General features: G+C 41.1%; 1 protein-coding gene and 1 pseudogene across 1 annotated transcript in view; both read right to left on the reverse strand.

The window, feature by feature from the left end:
• The window catches only part of NPAS2 (neuronal PAS domain protein 2), a 492,166-nt gene that overhangs the window by 48,725 nt on the left and 422,669 nt on the right, over nucleotides 1-20,772 (reverse strand). The window contains exons 16-18 of the mRNA XM_086933390.1: nucleotides 12,978-13,169; nucleotides 12,538-12,716; nucleotides 11,664-11,756 (exon numbers count right to left, since the gene is read on the reverse strand). Of these exons, the coding sequence (XP_086789516.1) occupies nucleotides 11,664-11,756; nucleotides 12,538-12,716; nucleotides 12,978-13,169 (464 nt within the window). The remainder of the gene's footprint in view (nucleotides 1-11,663; nucleotides 11,757-12,537; nucleotides 12,717-12,977; nucleotides 13,170-20,772) is intronic.
• LOC147698051 (WD repeat-containing protein 20 pseudogene) lies at nucleotides 18,158-18,469 on the reverse strand (annotated as a pseudogene).

Below are 20,772 nucleotides of genomic sequence, written 5' to 3' on the forward strand. Positions count from 1 at the left end.
TACTCAACAGATACGAATAATGTTCCTTTTGCTCGAATCCCTGGAGTGGGAGATAGGGTAATTTCAAACATGGAACACAGGTTAGGACTAATCAAAGCGGCACACAAAGGGCTTGCTTCTGCACACGCTGGCGTTTCCGCAGCGATATCACTATTAAAACAGAGATATTGGTGGCCTCGCCTGAGAATACAAACTAAAAAGTATGTATTAGAATGCGATATATGCCAAAGGATAAAAGTATCAACAGTAAAACGACCAGCGCAGACACCCCTTCTCATCTCGGATAAACCATTTGCATGTGTTTACCTGGACCACTGTGGTCCCCTACAAAGGGACGGCAACTATAGATATATCATGGTAGCAGTGGATTCCTGTACGAGGTTCATATGGATGTGGCCCCAGCGCTCGGCTGACGCCAGAACGGTTATAAAAGATCTGCGAGTCGTTATCGACACATACGCAATTACAGCGTTCCATTCTGACCAGGGTCCTGCTTTTAGCTCTCGAGCTTATAAGGAGGCCATGGCCAGCATGGGAATTGGGTTGCGGTATTCTTGTCCGTCGCACCCCGAAGGGAATAGTGTGATTGAAAGAAAAAACCGGGACATAAAGCGATCTATAACAGCGAAGGTATTAGGTTCAGGCGCTGGGTGGGTCAAACATTTAATAAGTGTCCAGACCAGTCTTAACAATTTGCCAAGAAAATCTCTAAAAGGTTTCAGCCCATACGAACTATTGTTCGGAATTAGAATGACAATTCAGGACTTAGATAGTCAGGTATCAGTGGTACAAGATAAGAAAACAGACTTTGACATCAAAGATCGTTTGGCTGTTTTACAGGAACTGAATGAAACAAGAAAATCCTTAAGCAACATAAGGTTAAAGCAACAGCCAGATACCACTGACGAGGCACCACAAGCAACAGCCCCAGCAAGGCCTGTCTGGATTCCAAAGATTGGGGATCTAGTCAGAGAAAAAATCGCGGTGAAGAAGGAATTTGGGCCTTCTTATAGAAAAGCAGTACCTGTCTTGGCAGTCACCGGAACAAGATCAGTAGTACTACCGCCCCTTGCTGGTAAAAAGGAGAACAGAGTCGTATCTATCGACCTGGTAAAACCACAACCATATGGCCTATAATCAACAGTAGGCCCAGTGGACTCCCAAGAAACAACAGAATACCCAAACTTGCAACAATCCAAGAGGTTCAAACTGAAAGACTAATCACATTCGATCAGCCTGCAGTGCACAGAGAAGGACTATGCAATAATGCCATGGAACTCGTGCCTCTTGAGACACAGATTGAAACAGTTCGTCAAGAAACACCAGTCTACAATAATGTGGAATCAGAAAGTGCTACCGAAAGACAGATTGAACGAACAATCCCAACAATTGACAGAACTGCCTCTGGTTATTTCATCAACTTCAACAACTTCTCTGAAGATCAAAACGACCCCGAAGTGATGCCAGAAACAAAAAAGTATTCTAAAGAAAATACAACAGGACTCCTTCAACAAATCAAAGAATTATATCTGGATTCACCGTTGATTGAGCATTGGATTATTTCAGGGGTATTCATACTCCTACTATGCCTAATTTTAGTTTTAATTTTAGGAAAGTTTATTACAATTGAATGGACACAGCAAGTCAGAACATCAACCTAGTCCTCAAACCACACAGATCATCCCACGTGAAGAAAAGAGAACTGTCAACAGTAAATGTCACAGCAATTCCAATACCTGGTGGGGTAGTATGGGAGAAAACTGACTATGAGATCTATGGTCCGGTCGAGATCCTGAAGTATCCTCATCAACTGAAGGTTTCCTTAAGTGACTTTGTAAAACCTAGTACATTCTCTGATGATTGGGACTTTAACAGTATTAATGACATGATGTCTGATTTAGTAATGTCAGCTAGATTCACAGAACATGATTATTTACAAGGTTTGTCTAGTTATGAACAGACATTCTGCTACACACATTATGGTGATCATTATTTGCATAAATCTGCACAGCCTAGAAATGTTTTTAAGTATAATCAATGGGAACATTGTGCTACACCACCTAAAAGCAGTTCTAAAACATTCTTTGAGAAATTCAAGTACTTCTCAGGGTTTAACACCAGTGATGCAGAAACGTTTTATTACAATCTGTTAGATAAAACAGGAATGAAAACAATGCTGACAAATTCTAAATTGATATATTCAGAAGCATTTTATGAAAAAATGATGACATTTAGTTTTGATTATTGGAAAAATAACATTGAAACAAAAACCATTTGGGGTACGAAAGATTGGCAGGTACAAGGCCTTGAAGCACTATTCAGAACCTGCATGATACCAGAACAAATGATGTTTTTAAATGACACAATTCACCAAACATCCTGTCTTGGCCTAGCTAAGATCAAAGACCTTAACAAACCGTCTATTCCAAAGCCAATACCTGAGAATGCAACTACAGATATTGAAATAGATGTATCACAAATTTTACATTTGAACAGAACACATCCTGATTGGAAAAAGTGGTTAATCTGGCCTACTGACACAAACAACTGTCAAGATAGATTCCTGAACAAAACACAGGGGTTAAAAATGACCAGACAAGACCCTAGATACTCCCAGAGACAACATCCAGGGAAAAGTTATCTCGTAAGCGTAACATCCATGGTCAAATGCTGTATGCAAGCATGCTTCCCGAACGGGCCTGGAGACAGAGACTCCCATCTGGCCTCGTCTGAATCTCTATTCTATACGAATTGATACTTTAAGCAAAATGAAGTCTGTGCTTTTGCAGACAACAGTGCCCATAACGTCATCAAAAGAGACGTATGATCTCCTAGTTGCAAGGACAGCTACGGAGGTTCATGACCTTTTATCAACAAATTGCCCCGTGCATTTCGTAGAAATGTTGAGCCAACTCCTTAGCATGTCTAGTGCCACAGGCATCCCAGGCATATTTAAGACGATTTTTACGGGACTGCTTACACCATTTCAAGCAATTCTGGGAATCGTTCCAAATTTTGTCCACTCTGTTTTTGGCGGCATACCCCTATTTTTGGGACTTGTAGCAGGGATTTTATTTTTGACCCTCCTGCTTCGTTATGGCAAGCCACAGCTCAGACATAGCTCCTATGGGAATGGAAGAGACAATCCTAGCAATGCGCTACCGGGACAGAATAACTAGAGTCCTTGGATTGGCCAGGCTGAGAGATCTAAACATGACCTGGTTCCTTTCATTCAGACCTATATGGCAGACCTGTATCTTACCGGTACTTCGATGTATGCTATGCGGAGATGAATGCGTTTTGGACATCTGTCTTTCACTTCCATCAGCAGTACCAATGGATATCGATAATTTGCTAAGTCCGATAACGGCTCACGCATTGTGTTGTCCCCAGCGGCTACCAATCCTGATGACGGCATTCGTTGAGACTCCTGTGCTACGACTAGGTGGTAACAGTGGAGCGAGTGACAAAAGCAGCATCACCCAGGTACGACCTTCTGTGAGCATTGCTGATCCCGACTATGATGACAGCAATCATTCTCACACCTGCCAAGTTACAGCACTATCAAATTTGGTCGAACTGTCACCTGATTTTGTAGACCAATTCTTTGAGAGCCTGTCTGATATGATGTTCTCACCCGAACAGAAATAATAACTTTGGAGAAGCATTCCGACACACGGCGTTCCCATGAACTCTGAATTCGGCCTTCAGTTTTGAACAACAAAAACTGCTAAAAGCGTTGGAACTCTATTTCCCAGTTCAAGCAATAATTCTTTTGAATTGAACACTTTTTAATATTCACCCCTTTTTGGCACGAAAAATTCTTTGCTTAAAGTAAAAACTATTCATAGAGAACAGAAGCTTCAAACTTCTATTTCTACATACATCTAGAGACTTAATAACTTTACACCAGCCTCTAGCACATGTTATTGCAATGCATTTATATGTGATGATTTATCTCGCCCTTCTTCTGTTTCAGAGATATTTCATGTGTAATTCTTTTTGCATAATCGTTCATTGATTTCATATGCTATAATTTTGAATGATTTCTATGCTTCAAAAACGTACAGTACCTAAATTTTCACGTATTACAAATACGCCTATTTCAAATGCATATATGTATTTTGGGGTGGGCAATGTTACACATGCATCTTATTGCTCTAGTTTTAGTAATTTGATGGACATGAATTCGTGGAGTGGGTGTAGCGTTCTAATCTAGGATCCTGATCGATACTGTGACCTTATGCCCCTATATTGGCATAACCGTTCAAGTGCAATATTCAGAAACTCATCTCTGGCCTCACACAAACAGAGCCACATTCCAGAATAGCTTTCTCTGCCACTTCCTTTGCAACCAATTAGTGCAATGACAGAGCAGAAGTCACTATCTGAGATTCCTAGATTAACACTCTGAGTTCTTCAACAAGATAAAAACTCAGCAAACCTGGAAATCCCCGCTTGCTGTGTTTTGATTAGTAATAGAACTCTAATGAGCACTGATAGACGATCACTTCCTAGTGACATCTTTATTGACGTCTTATGTCCAGCAAACTTACGTCAAACAAGGCACCTTTCAGGTATAAATACTACCAACGTGTCCTTAAGCAAGTCCCCTGTTGCCCGTCGCCTGAAGCTGCTGTTATGCTGAAGATATCATAGCTGCTATCGCTACTGCTTTCGCTGCTAACTAGCGAACGATGGTGTGGTGAACTTAGGAGCTGAACAGCCGTCCCCCTGCAAGAGCCCAGCAGATGCAAGCTGCCGGCGGACGCTGTCCCCCCTCCTTCTCCTCCTCGACGCGCTGAAGAAGAGACACTGCCTTTCTCTTGCCGAGAAATCCAGCTCCAGCGTTTCTAGTCTACCCTTGCGGGTGACTGGGATATCGAGCCCTGAGGGAGACTCCAGACCTCCATCATTCTATTCCAGAGGTATGGTGTTGACTAAACCCTTGAGAGAGAATTCTTGAAGCAAACCTTGGCAAAACCAACTTAACTTAAAGCTACTTACTTACTCCCCTCCCAAGTATTAGGCTTAGGTCAGGTACACTGGGGTAGGCGTAGTTAGAAGCACCAGTTGAGTATTTTAGCCTAATGTATATATGAATGTATATATGTTTTATTACTTTTAAACCATTGTATGGCTAAGAAACCATATCAATGCTTTTACAGTATTATTTCGCAATACTTATCTTACTGTACATACTTTTTATAATAACAAGTCTTGCAATTGTGGCAATTCATTTCTCTTGTACGAGAAGAAAGACTGTTCAATAAATGTTAACCTTTTATTGACAAACGCCCGTCTCTCTGTTCTCTACATATTGTGAAAGTAAACTGCACCAACCTGACTGAGTAAAGTAACTGTCTATTGTTTCACACGACCCTAGAGATTGACTCTTGATCTGAGGAGCAAAGTTGTCATGTTGCACGGTTGTTGGAAAACTGAATCCCTTCTTGTCTGTGCCAGGGAAGCTGATCACTTCCTATTTCAGTCAAGAAAGTTTCCAGTGACCTCTGAGCTAGTTAGTAACAAACCCAATTAAGTTTAGCATAGTCAGTAGAGGCCTGGAAGATCCGCACTTCTACGTCAATACTACTGTTTATGTTATTCCAATGCGCAGGGCCTATTGGGAAAATAGGAACTACGCTACAGAGCTATTAGAGAGGTTGAAGCTTAGGCTCTTAATTTTGGACAGGTTTCGGGCTATAGGCTAAATAGGGCTAAAACCAAAATAGTCTGTAATCAACATGTTGTGGGATGTACGGATCAAAGGGTTACGGGGTCGGCGGTATATTTGGGTGTGATAATTTCAGCAGATCTCGGTACTGTGGTACAGAGGAATATGACCCCCTTGATGAGTAGGGTAAAATTGGATTTGGAACGATTGAACAACCTGCATCTCTCTTTAGTGGGGTCTACGAATGTTATTAAAATGGTAATATTGCCCAAGTTTTTATATTTGTTTAGGGCAATACCCCTTTATTTCGAGGGACAATGGTTTAATACTCTGGAAGCTATCCTTAATAGATTTATATGGGTGCAGGGTAAGACCCGTAGAGCATATAGGTTCATGACCGTTCCTAGAGAGAGAGGTGGGTGGGGAGCACCTGACTTCAGGCTATATTATTTGGCAGCCGTGACTCAATACCTTCAAGGGCTGATTGGAGGGGCAGGGCTTGATCAGAGAACGACGGACAGCTCTGATAGGGTTTATGCAGCAGTCTTGGGGGAGGAGGTGGAAAATTGTTTTTTATGCTGTACAGAGTTTGGTTATTATAAAAGAACAAGATTCAAGACATTGGAAGCTGGAATCAAGATTTGGACTGCTCTTATGAAGAAAGTGGGTATAGGGAGGTTTAACTGGTATACAAGGTTGCTGAAAAATAGGTATTTTCCATCTGAAATTTTCGGGAACAGGACGATGGAGGGTTGGGCAGCGAAAGGGATTGTTCAGGTAGGAAATGTGATGAATCCAGGGGGCTTTGTGCAGTTTACAGAGTTAATGGAGAGGTTCGGATTAGATAGACGGGATTTTTTTAAATTCCTGCAGATAAGGAGTTTTCTGGGGACGAAGCTAGGTGGACGGACCGGGTTTAATAGAGTGGATATTATGGAGAAGATTAGGCTAGGGGGAGATCGCTCAATACGTAGCTTTTGTGCAAGCCTCGTAGAATTAAAGCAGGATGATTGGGATAAGTATGGTTGTAAGTGGGCAGAGAAATTGGATGGAGAAGTTGGATGGTTTCAGGAGGCACTGGACTTAGGAAGAACGATACTTTGCTCTGCGCCATTGCAGTCACAATAATACAAAACTCTGGACTTACTCTATCACACTCCAGCCAGAATAGCGATGTGGGACGGCACTACGGGGATCTCGTGCCCTCGCTGTAATTCACTAGACGCTGACATAGTACATATGTTTGCCCTATGTCCTCAGCTTCATTCCTTAATTAATGACATAGAGAGATTTTTGGAATCATCCCTAGATATGAAAATCACCCTTAAACCTGCCCGGATACTATTGGGAATAGTTGTGGAGGATACCTTTCTGGAGAGAGACTTCATATTTGTCGCCATGGCTGTATATAGACTCTGTATAGCAAGGGCATGGTTGAATAAGAACCCACCTGGTATGCAAGTATGGCTTGCTAACTTATTGGCAGTGTATAATCTGGAAAAAGCTATATACGCAAGGAAAGGCAGGAGAGGAAGGCAATTGGGGTTAAGAATATGGGAACCCATTAGTAGGTGGCAGGCTGGATTTGGGATATCATGAGAAGATACTGTTTTGGGTAACTTCAGTAGGACTGTGCATGTATTGGGATATTGGGATATTTGCTCTGTTTAGCGGGATTAAGGTTTGAAGTACTGTAATGCGTATTAATTATAGTAGTAATTTTTAATTTTTTTTATTTAGGTTTGTTTATGTATGTACTGGGTGATTTATTAGGTTGTATTGGATCAAGATGAAGTGCTGTTATGTTCTTTTCCAATGTTATGTTCAAAGCTCAGTTATTTTTAATGTTTGCTAATTATATAGGAAATTGTGTTGCACTGTCTATACATTGTATTTAATTGGAAAATGAAAAATATATTTAAAAAAAATACAATATTGGAATGGTATTTATGTATTACCTTTTTACTGCCCAATTGAAGGAATGCTGTGCTTCTCAATATCTAAGTAGGAAAAGCTATGAATATCAATAACCCTTCAAGAGTCCTGGCAGGTTTGGCAGCAATCTGTATTCAAATCCATATAGTTTAGTATAGTTGTTGAGATCCTAGTCCAAGTGTATGAGAAATGTGGCCGTGGGGTGGCCAAAGAAATAATCCTCAGCATGCAAGAATACCACATATTTGCAAAGGTTGCTTGCAACACATTACACAAGGCATTTATCGTCTAAAGTGACATTGACCCTGTGCAACTATAGTAGAGCTAAAGACTCATGATAACAACATTTAGGATACATTAGTTTAAGTCTCTACATGAAACTGATTTTCAGGATCCTGCAAGCCCTCAATCAAGACTAATCCACAAAGTGTGATCCCTTGCCCACTTCACACTCGATCCTGCTTTAGGTAACTGCTTTGATGTTCACTGGCAAACATTGAACCAGAAACCCAGGACTGTACTCAGACTCATGATTCGCTAATTTCACTGATTCATTCCATGTTCTGGCAAGAACTTGAGTAAATACAAAGAGAGATTTATGCATTCACCCTGAAATAAGTGATGGACATTCCACAGTGGAGTTGGAGAAATGAGGGCTTTACAGATCAGACCTATGGCCTCACCAAACTACGAAGTCACATATTGACCTTCAGAACACTAAAACGTGCATTAAGGTACTGCTTTGGAATCCTAAAGCCCTTATATGGCAGCTTCATAGTGACCTGTCTTATTCTAGACCATCCCGCTTCCACCTAAAAGGATTGATAAGAAGAAAGTATAGCCAATGCGAAACTGCTCTACGTTACACCACTAACATGCTGTGGTGTAGGTGACATATAACAATCTGGACAACCGTGCCTTCTTATCAAGGCAACATATCCATCAACAACATGGAAATCACACTTCATAACGTTTTCCTTTACTGGCATCATTCTGATGATATAATGGTCTTACAGTTCCAAATTACAGATACAGACCAGGGCAATGTCAATGCTGCAGAGCAACTCTTAATGGAATGTCCACCACTGTATGTTCATCTATCACCGGACAGGAATGTAGGGCTGACTTGCTGTGGTTGATGTGGATACCTAAAATGAGGCAAAATCCTCCCCCTGCTGTACATCTCAGGGCACACTACTGCCGATGGAGAAACATATAAGAAGGTATTGCCACCATCAATGAGATAAATGTGGCTGATCAGGAAACTGTATCTCTAGTCCAAAACCAATTTTGCAACCAAGCAAGAGGTTTTACGGACAAGACAAATACAGGAGGGGGAAGAAGCAATCCTGTCTGGTTGCTCTGTTGATTGACCATATCTGGGAAACAAAAGGATTTGTCTAAATTCTTAGGAGATAATTCCTGTACGGCAGTGGTGTCCACCACAGGAACACATACTTCAGCTCACATTTCTTAAAAGTTTCAAACATAATAAACCAGGCCAAACTGTTAAAGGCTCTTTGGGCATCTAAACTTGCTAATGCATTGGGCCAGGTGTTACTTCGAGTAACATGAGTATTTTGCATAGATTAGTGGTAGTATTTCTATGCGGAATGAAATGATCTTGGTGTACATGTAAAATCTTCCAATCATACCACGATCTTCACAAGGACTTTATTTTTTACATTGGTTTTGTAAAAAAAGTTTCTAAGGCCCAGAATTCAACCTAACCTTGCCTAGCCTGACTAGCAATACAATAGTTGCCTCTTCTAAGAAAGGTGGGAGCACCCTTTATGTTGTAGACACACCAAATCCACCCAAATATGTTTCCCATAAATCTTTGTGTAATAAGCCTCATATGTCCAAGGAATTCCAGTCATCAGTGTGTAACTACTCTTTAATAGCCATAACTGTACTGAACCCCTTATGTCTGTTTACAAACTAACCCAGATTGTAACAGTCTCTATCACCTTTACCATACTGCTTTAAACTTTACTAGTGACATTGTCCTGTGGGGTAACATTAGCCCCCACAGCCCCACTACCCTCCAGCATTGTACACGGGTGCAGAGTAAATAGATAACCTTCTTATGAAACGTTATGTCAGATTCAAATAGCTACTGAATCAAATAATCACACTGAAGTCTGTATCAACCTAGGGCAACTTCCTAGTGGTTCATGACTCATTGGTTACTTATTTAAAATTGCATCAGATATACAGTTAAAGCCCTAAGCATGTACCGAGGAATAACCTGGGTTAATATTAGAGGCCTCAACAAGGAAGAAGAATTGAAATGCCGTACAGTATTTCTAACAAACCAAGATAGACTGCTAATATCCAACAGTATTTTACTGTGTGTGATGGAAAACAAGCTTCTACTATATTACACCTCCACTGGCAAAAGATGAAAAAGACGACAAAAAACTGGCCACAATTATTTTCCCTAGTTTCACGTTCCTCCATTGTCAAGTGAGTTTCTAGCAATGCAGCCAAATGCACTATCCTGAGTCAAAGGTGGGACCAATTTCTGCGCCCCTTGACGACCCCATTGATAGTCTTCATATTCCATGTAAGTAGTTTAATTCAGCCAAATCCAAGAACTATTAAATAGATATGTATTGCAGTAACTAGACCAGCAATTGCCTGTTTCTTGTACATTTTAGCAGAACACTCATCATACACACAAACCAAATACATAATAATTAACCTCAAATCCCCCTTCCACGGTCTGGTCCATGAGGCCAAAATATGTCACAGCAAGGAAGGGCTAGACACAGACACTAAGTAAGCCACACATCACTTGAGAAGCGGAGGGAAAGCTCCTCTACGAGCAGGCCAGAAGGTCAGAAATCCACAGATAAGGTGGAACCCCTCTATCACTGTGTCTGCTGTACTGCATAGTCATAAGTGTGAGTAGGAATATACTGATATGAATCAGTATTATCCACTCAGTTTACTCAATGCACGACTAAAATCTCTTTAAAACATAGATTTCTCAAAGTGTACAGCACATTCTGCTGTATAGAATGAACGGGTTGAGCCACAAACATCGATTGAGAGCCTAACTGGAGGGAACAAAGTATATGGTACATTTCTACCTCTGAATTTGCCTTATACTTCATTGAATGTCTTCGTTCGGTGTTGAGTGTCCACCCACAATTCAATTAAGAGATCTTGTTGTAATTAACAAAAATGTGACTTTCTTTCCTAGCTTCTGTCTAAACTCACTACTATCACAGAGCTCTTTGAGTTGGCTAGGAACAAACACATAAATACATTCAGCACAGGGGCTGTATTCTGTTAGGTAGGAAATTATCCAGAATTCTAGGAGTACTGTAGTCAATCTCAGTCAGTCTTGGATGTCTTGGTGTACCCTAGTGTACATATTTTATACACCATATGGAAAATTCCATGTGAGCAAAGGAAGAGAAAATGTACATTAGTACTTGCATTTTTCCTTTTTCCACAGAGATCTCGTCAACAAATTATTTGAGACTTACATTGTCATGGGCATCAAGGGCTTTTACGAGAAGCATTTGAAAACTGTGTCAGAATGGCTCAAACTAGGCTAAGTGTATTGAGCTAATTCCTTATAAACGTGCATGTCTGTGAATTGCTTCATATCTGAAACATTTCAATGTGATTTAGGTACAAAGCAAGTGTAGGTCTAATCAATATTTGCTTGTGCCTGGTTTTATTTAGACTCACTGCCATAACCCTTTGCATCCTTAGAATACCACCCCTTATAACTTCTTGATTGCCATTTTTAAAGTTGTCTTGTTTGCTTACTTAACTGCCTTGAAATTATCTGTGATTATTTTTGTTTAGGTTGTCAATGGAGTACAGCGTACATCCATCTGGCCCTTTTTGGTGCCGGCGAATAGAAATGAAAAAAGCATTTGAGAAGTAAAAACGCAACAGTATAGCAAGACAAAAGATGCAAAGATGCGTTTTCAGCTCTTTTCAGATGACCAAATAGTCTAGGAAAAGTAGGAGGCAAGGTTAATAAATATATGCTATAAATCCCTTGGTTCTGTAGCAGGATACATACTTAGCTTGTGTTGGAGACCCACTACCGTCTGATGATCGCCTTGTGCTGCATGTGGTCGGCATCATTGGTTGGATTGGCTGACTCAGCAACAACCTTTGAGGGACAAAGCAGACCAATAATGATTTGGAATGTAAATAGATTGGAATGTGACGATATAGGGTTGGCATGTTTACACAAAAGACACACAGTTCATGATATTTAAATTTACAGTCTGCCCACAACATTTCCATAACTTTATACAAGTAGTCGAACCTGGTTCTGTCCAGTAACATTGTAAGTGAATTGAAGGAGAACATTCAAATGATCAAGTATGAAGTAGTTTAATACTTATATTTTACTTACTCAATTTACTTTGGAAAAGGAAAAGATAATGTGAATGAACTGATTCAGAAATTACATGTTGCACAGACAATCAATCACTGTCTGTATGCCTTTCTTTTTAGGGTGCTCTTTTGCTCGCTGCAGAGAAGGTTTGAAAGCTGCTATTTGCAATGCCGATAAAATGAAGTTCAAAAGTGTGTTTTTGATTACAAAGTAATGCTTGCAGATATTACTGTTTAGTGGTCAGTCATTTTAAAATGTCAACAACGACTTCTCAAGTATTAGAAAAAACATAAGCATTTTTTCAAACACATCATCAAAAGATAACAAGTAAATTGCTCTATATACAAACATTTATCATAATACAATACAATAACAATACAATGAAGTTTGTGGCATCAACTCTATGAATGGAAAATAATTCAATGCTAAATGGCATGTAAATAAACCAAAAAGTACTTACACAGTGCAATGCTAGGACAGTTCTTGTCTAAAATAATGATGAATTAGTAATATTCAAATAATATGCTTCATAAAAAGGTTAAGAAATTACCTGAGTTGTCTGTCTTGTCGGAAATCAGGACTCAGCAGTCCTCGGCTGTTTTCTTCTGCTGGGGCACAGTGTGGGGTTAAAGCTAAAGACTTGGAAAGCATAGCAGTATTGACGATTTGAGAAGGAAGGCTGCTGACTATCTGCTGGTCACTACTTTGCATTTGTTGTGTTTCCTGACCCTGCAACAGAGTTTATTAATCAGCAGGTTAGTAGGTATCACTTATCCTAGGTGACTTTTCCAGTGAACTGATGTCAATATTGCTCTTCTGCAAATCATCTTAAAGTAATGTTAGGTGGTAAACTAAAATGCTTTTTAGAGTGCTGGACATAATGAATGGATGATGCTTTAACAGTAACACAGCTTTTCTTAATATCAAATTCCCTCTTAAAAATCATTTCTTGAGCACCCAATTTTACATCTTTTGATTAGACAAGTTTACCTGGCTTGATATCACTTTAGTCTCACTTTGTGTAAGCTGAGAGGATGGTAGATGCAGGGGTGGTTCAAGACCGGAGAGCAGTTGCTGCTGAGAGACCACTCTGGATCTAAGTTGGAGTTGTTCCTGCTGTTTTGCTTCTTCTTGTGAGATATTTCCGAAACCCGTACACATTGTTTGTGGCTGCAAAAACATCTGTTGAAATCATGTGAAGATATACATTTTAGCTGGCTCTGTGTGTCATTTTTGCCTTTCAAATGTGAAACTGAATCACTATGGGCCCAAATCATGATATTTGGTCTGTAAGGCGGCATAGCTTACTTTTGAAGTACTCCTGACTTACTCATGATTTTCAGAGGGCTTACTCTTGGAATTAAGGAGTACTACATGAGTAAGTGACAGCAAGCGCTGTTGGAATTGATGTCTTAAGGTAATAGACATACAAGTCCAAACATTTTTACGAACAAGGTACCATTCGTTCATACGCTCTTAAGCAGGACACTGAATAGGTTTTCCCAGAAAGAGAACAATGGCCCTTGTCATGACGGTAATTACAAAGGAGAGGTTTTCCTTGGACAATCAAACAGCATGGTAGATGTTCATCTCCATCAGGTCTAAATTCTCTATGAATATACAGATCTAAATTACAAGGTATCTTCAATTACCTATGCTAAATTTCAACAACCCATCAAACCATGCTACCTCATTCGCCCCAGTATTATTGTGTTTTTATCTAGGAACCTGAATCAATATTACCATTTTATGCCCTTACACAGCTATAATCAATAAATATCCCTATAATGGCATAAGAATCAGATCCATATTTCAGTAAATCGCCCTTGCAGCCCAAGGCATGGCAAAAGCTACTTCCTTAGATTCCTAGAAAGCACATCGAGTTCTTTCAACACACCAAACCTCCAGCAACCTGGAAAATCCCCGCTTGCTTTGTTTTGATTTGTAATAGAACTCCTGCGAGCACTGTAAGAACGGCCAGTTCTTAGTGACATCTTTATTGACGTCTTATGTCCAAACCTTACGTCAAACTCGGCACCTTTCAAGTATAAATATACCAACGTTGCCTTAAGCAAACACACGGTGGTGGTTTTGGAGCAGAGCAGCTATCTACTTGCAGAGAGCCCAGCAGATGCGAAAAGCCCACGGACGCTGCCCCTCCTCTTTGACGCGCTGAGAAAGACGCTGTCTTTTTTCCTGCCGAGAAAATCCAGCTCCGGCGTTTCCAGCCTACCCTTGCGGGTGACTGGGATATCGAGTCCTGAGAGAGAGATACCAGACCTCCTACATTCTATTCCCAAGGTACAGTGCTGACTAAACCCTTAGAGAGAATTCTTGAGTCAGATTCTTGGCAAAACCCACTTAACTGAAAAACTACTACTTACTTACTCCTTCCCACGTATTAGGCTTAGGTCAGGTACACCGAGGTAGGCGTATTTTAGAAGCACCAGTTGAGCACGTTAGCCTATGTATATATGTATATATATTTTATCCATTTTAAAGTGTCTTATGGCTAAGAAACCATATCAATGCTTTTACAGTATTATTTCATAATACTCCTTTTACTTTACGTACTTTACTTTACATTAAGTATTGCAATTGTGGCAATTCATTTCTCTTGCATAAGAAGGAAGACTGCTCAATAAATAATACCTTTTATTGAAAACGCCTGTCTCTCTATTCTTTGCACTCTGGTGAAACTAAGAATGCACATCTGACTGAGTGAAATAGCTGTCTATTGTTTTCACACGACTTTAGAGATTTAATCTTATTCTGAGGGAGCAAAGTTGTCATGTTTATGCGGTTGTCGGAAGCTGAATCCCTTCTTGTCTGAGCCAGGGAAGCTAATCCCTTCCTATTCAGTCAAGAAAGTTTCCAGTGACCTCTGAGCTAGCTGGCGCAAACCTAAATTAAGTCTAACATAGTCAGTAGAGACCTAGATGACCTCAGTCCTACGTCTACACTGCTGTTTATGTTATTCCAATGCGCACGGCCTATAGGGAAAATAGGAACTACACTACAGTATATTATTATATCAAATGTGTGTCATACATGAATGCACTTCCCAACAACCAAAAAACAAAGACTAGCTCATTTGCTTGTGCATTTTTTTATAACATTGTGTAAACTATGTATAAAACTGACTGACTTTGGGCAATGGGCCAGGAAAAGGAAAGGAGAAGATATGCTTGAAGAAAACTCGGGCACAAGAGCATTATATCATAGCACTCTAGCGCTAAAATATCAAGAACAAGCATTGGCATAGCCAATAGGTCTCGCTTTTGGGACCTTCTAAGTGTTTAGCCATGCAACAGTTGATGTTGTTGCATCAAGAATATTGTGCTGCATAACTAAATACTTATATTATTCTTGGAGGCCTGGGGGTCCTTCTGAACTGGTGGCTCTGCGTCTCTCGCTGGTGGTGTATGTCCGTTGATTGCGCTTAGATACCCCTGGGTGATAATGCGCTCTATAAGTCTATATTAACATAACATAACATAAGGTCCCAAAAGCGAGACCTATTGGCTATGCCAATGCTTGTTGACTTCTCCACTCCGTTTTTGCTGCTGTGTGTTGGAGGGGCTCAGCTCCAACAGAAGTCTCTGTCTCAAATCATCTGTACTGCCCTGTCACAGCTCAGATCTGAGGGTGCAGCACAACCACACATAATTTTCAATTAGGCGCCAATGAATACATGAACACATTCACTGAATATTAATAGCAATATAAAAAAATCCGGCAGCTGTTGTAAACGTTTTCATAGCTATGCGAGATTTGAGTGGCCCTCTTGGGTCAGGCTGCCCAACCTAAAGGGACACAACAAAAGGGGCAAGGTAAATGCATGGATAAACACAAGTCCTGACTAAATATATATATTTTTATAGTAATTTTCCACTTTGTGTATGCAATGCATGTATAAAATAAAGGATATGATGTGTGAGGATTCTGTACTTTTGAAATGTACACTATTCCATATGCACTTTAATGCAAACCCTCCATAGGAGGCAAAATTATACCATTAAGAGCCAACAGCATGAGGTTAGAGTAATATTCCTCTGGGGATTAGCAAAAGCCCATTATGTAGATGTTTAAGTATTGGTAACCATATGTATCCTGCTGCGCACTCCAGCCAGACCTAACAAGATCTCACGGGAAGAGGCTCAAGTTGTTAGCTTTCTACCAAACATTTGCATGAACTGTTGTTGTAAAAGGCCCATGTGTACCCACACATAACTACCCTGAGTTCACCTTCAACACACATTTATAACAAGCATTTACAATGCAATGGTCTCGGCATTGTTAAAGTTAGAGCTATTGGCATTGCTCATGACATTATTTTTATTTATGTTTTTGTTTTTAAAACATATAAATAAATGGCATTGTCATTTTCAATGCCAATAGCTTAATCTTTTGCAAATGCGAGACCTATTGCAATTGACCCCACAAACAGAGCCACCCACACAAACATACAGAGCCACCCACACAGAGCCATTCACATAGAGCCACCCACACACACACACAGCCACCCACACAGAGCCACCTACACACCAAAAAGCCACCCTCACAAAGACCTACCTACAAAAAATCTACCCAAAGTTTACGGTCTGTACCAGAGTGTTGGTAAGCTTTCGAGACTTCCATACACAGCGTGTGGCGGTGGCCAAATAATTTGCCATGTGCTATTAGAGAGTAAAAGTGCTATTCTAAAAAAACGAGGGGCGTTCAAGTCTAGCAATGGAGAGCTGGAGACTGGACGAAATTTGCACTCCTATATTACGACATACATACAAATAGATTTGTTATGGCTTTTAATTGCCATCCGCATCTAGAGACATCTTGCAGACACAAAGGATCCAACTGATGGCTAGAAATGCAATGACAGCTCAGTCAACTGGGCTTACTAGGAGCAGATTGTAATCTACTAATATAAATATAATTAAATCCTACCGAGTAACGCAACGAACGGCAACACATTATTGGAAGACTACAGTATCTCACAGGTAATAATTAAGGCTGTATACTCAAGGACTTCAAGCAATTTCATAAGTGAGAAAATACCTTTAAAAAAATGAAGGTTACATCCAAGAGGCAAGTTATTTTACAGTATGCAAATTTTAAACGTTTAGATTTAAATCCTATCGAGTACTGATGTCACTTAAATGTTGAGGACTAAATATTCCATGGCAATAAAAGTTATCAGTGTTGATAAATATCGATTTCTGACTTGGGACAGTTATACTTTTAACACTTTACTTTGTGTATAAGACTCCGTTTTGTTTCTGTATTTATGTCTAACGGAAGTCAGAGCGTCTTTCAAATTTATATCGTTGCCCAAAGTATTCCACGAAATCATTTTCGAAACACACCACAGAAATAAAATACTGAGAGAAAAATAAAAGGTGGTCGTTGTATGTTTTATACACTGTGCCTCTGAAACTCCTCATTTGCATTCTGTCACCTACCATGAAGAGTGCCTGCCACCCCAGACTGGTTTGTACCTGCTGTTGATGACAAGTAGAGAGTTCTTGCCTGTGATTGGAGCCAGATATACGCATCAGGTGACCAGGAAGTAAGAGGGCTCTCATGGTAAGAGTAAAAGGGGGTAGTAACCGAGTCCCACAACCAAAGGAAGCAAATACTAGAGCAGCATAGTTGTACCTTCGCATCATACAACTGGTACAAGTGCCCCTGATGAGGGAGTTGGGTGAAGGTTGGCGAAGGACAGGATCATAACCTGTGAAGGACAGTATACCAAACATTGAAAATCAACCACAAACTAAAAATATTATAACCAACAGGGCCAAAAGGCCCTAAAGATATGCACCGCAAAGCAACCGTCCCCGCCCAAAAAAACCCATTAGGAGACAAGCCAAATGGTACAACACATCACGCACCACAGAGCGAGTGAGGCAATGCTCATTTGGCCAGACGCTCCCAAAGGAGCAGCATCTCTAAAGAGACAGTCCCCTAAGTAGCAACAACTAAGGACGAAAGGACTTCAACCACTAAACCATATAGAACCCCACGACAGCAATTCACACACTAAGGTACACTGAGACAGATACACACCCAAGGTAACAATGTCCCAAAGCACAGAACCTCCAAAAGTCAGCACTAAATTGACTATAGCTCCGCCCACAGGGTGGAACTTCCCCACGGACTGCACCCCTCTAGCACCACCTCCTGTGGCATCCCAAGACCACTGGCAGCCTCAGCTTGCGCACGCCTTTGTAGATATAGAAGTAGAGCTCATGGCTCACATTGAAGCAGACCTGGTCCCCGTTGCCAGACTGGTCGTTGACATTGACGAAGGAAACCTTGACGGGGTTGGAGCCTTGCGAATTAAAAGGCACCCGGTTGGGACGGCTGTACTCGGAGTGGCTCAGTAGCTTGTAGAGGCCTTCTTGGGTGGTGAACTGGGTCTTAATCTTGTTCATCTCCTTCCATCCTCCCTCTGCTGCATCTTGGGGAGCAGCATTCATCCTGCCCTATGCCCAACACTAACACAGCGCACGCGCAGATCTACTTTGCTTCACTGGTCAATTCTATCAAGGCATGGAAATGAAAAGGGGACACAGATGCGTAGCTCACAAGCTATGGGTTTTAATAACAAGCTTTCACCTCAGCTTCCCTCTTGTACAAGTTTGTGCATCACTGCCGGCCGTATGTGCGGCTTACAAACAAGCACAAATCAGGGTCAGTAACACCGCAGCTCTCCCTACCCCTAACAAGTCCAGACACCGACACAGGGTGATGGTATTTTTATGTATTTAATGTGTTTTTATATAGCGCGGGCTGTACCCGAAGGCGTCAGAGCGCTTCACAATAGGAACAGTAATGAGGCATGAGAAGATTACGAGTGAACAAATTACAAAAGCAGACGTTAAGTTACATGAGGCAAAAGTGACAATTGTGAGCAAACAAAATACAAGAGGTAGCAAAAGGTACATTACAGGAGGAATAGACTGGGACCTTGGCTACAGGAGGGTGTAACGGCCACCACTAGAAAAGGGGCGGGGCTTAAAAAAAGCAAACGACGAGAGAGAAACGCCCCCAAATCTGGAAAAGACGGGGCTTGAATGGAGTGACGCCCCTCTCATCCAATGGCTGGCCTCAGTTTAGGAAGCCAGCCAATGGAGAAGAGGGGTGGGTTCAAGCCCCATACCTTAAAAAAACACAAAAACATACATTCGCGCCAGCGAGACTGGGCATGCCCAGCGTTTCGCAGCCGAGACCTAAAAACCCTATTTCGGGCGGTATTCTTACGCGCCAAAGCGGGCAACAAGCATCCCGTGATGTTAAAAGAACCGCACTTTGAGACTTAAGAGTATCAGCGTCAGCAGCAAATAAAATTTAAATAAAAGCACGCATTTTACAGTAAATATAATTCCTGTGGCATTTATGGAAGATTTTGCCATGCCATCCCTTGTGTTCTCAGGCTGCTCTGCATCACCTCGCGATCAAAAGATGACGCATCAGTACTTCCGAAACTTCAGGACTTGTGGCACAAAAGGGGTAAAAGGAACACCCACATTCTTACATGGTTTAGTCTGGAGCTGGAGGTCACACAAATGTGCGCAGAAAGCTTACGACAGCGCAGTCACGAACAGGCACAGAGATGCCGATTAATGAATTCTCGCCACTGTGCACGGCGTTAGCTGCTGAGAGCACCACCGGAAATTGAGAAATATAATCCCAAGTGAAGCCCTTGGTGCAAGAGAGCTGGGTTCAGAGAAAGCCAGGTGTACAGTAACAGACTGCTACAGCATGCCTGCAAGCAAAAAGCAGAGCGGACAGCTGGTACACGCAGAGAAGGAAAGATGAAATGCGGTTCAAAACAAAGGCTGGGGTTCCTCTGCACACCTAGGGTAAGGGGTGGTATTTTTAAAACCAGTCCACCTTTTACGCCATACAGCATGTTCCACTCTGTAGTATGTAGTGACATGCAATCACGGAAGGGATCCTTTCCATTACTGTGCAGTCTACACCGTCAAGAGCCCTCCTTCTTCTCTAAGTTCATTCTACATGGTTGAGTATATTCGAACTTAATCATAGGTATAGAATGTAATGAAAGAAAGTAATATTAATATTTTTATCAAGGGAAGTAAAGAGGAAATATAAGTCACGCGTACTGTAAAGGAAACAAGTCCTAGGGCTGATCTCCAGAGCCCACAAAGTACATACACACATATAAGTATATAATAATAAGTATATCCTAAAGTATATTCAAGAGGTCTCGAATGCTTGACCTAAAAAGGAAGCACCTATCACTTGCCCACCACTGACTAATGGTGGCTGCTATTTTGTTGTCAACTGGACCTGCAAGTAGAGGGGTTCATACTAAATTTGTTTAGTCTTCGTTATAGCATGGCCCTTGCTATCAGGAGCAGGGAAGTGCTAGAAAAGATTTCTTGTATCAAAACCATCTGAAACAAGGAGTTGCACATAGAATTGCACAGACTGAACACCAGAGAGAAGCATCAATGGAAATGTTCCCCTCCCCCCCCCACCCACAAATAAGAAACAAAGATCACAAGGATTGCAAGTGTACTTTCTTCACAATTTAATACCTGTTGATTAGACAATGGTGCGTAAAGATCCCTGTTCAGAGCAAGTGCATTTGATATGAAAGAGCAGGCTGCATAAAAGGAGGCATGAGTGGGTTTAATAAAGCATTCACCGTAAGTCGCCTATTTAAGGGTTTTAAATCCTCGCGGTTATAGAATGTATGGCGCACTGCTAACATGAACCTTTAGGAACATATCACAGAAACATATTCACAACT

Source organism: Lissotriton vulgaris, chromosome 8, assembly GCF_964263255.1.
Source record: "Lissotriton vulgaris chromosome 8, aLisVul1.2, whole genome shotgun sequence".
NCBI lineage: Eukaryota > Metazoa > Chordata > Amphibia > Caudata > Salamandridae > Lissotriton > Lissotriton vulgaris.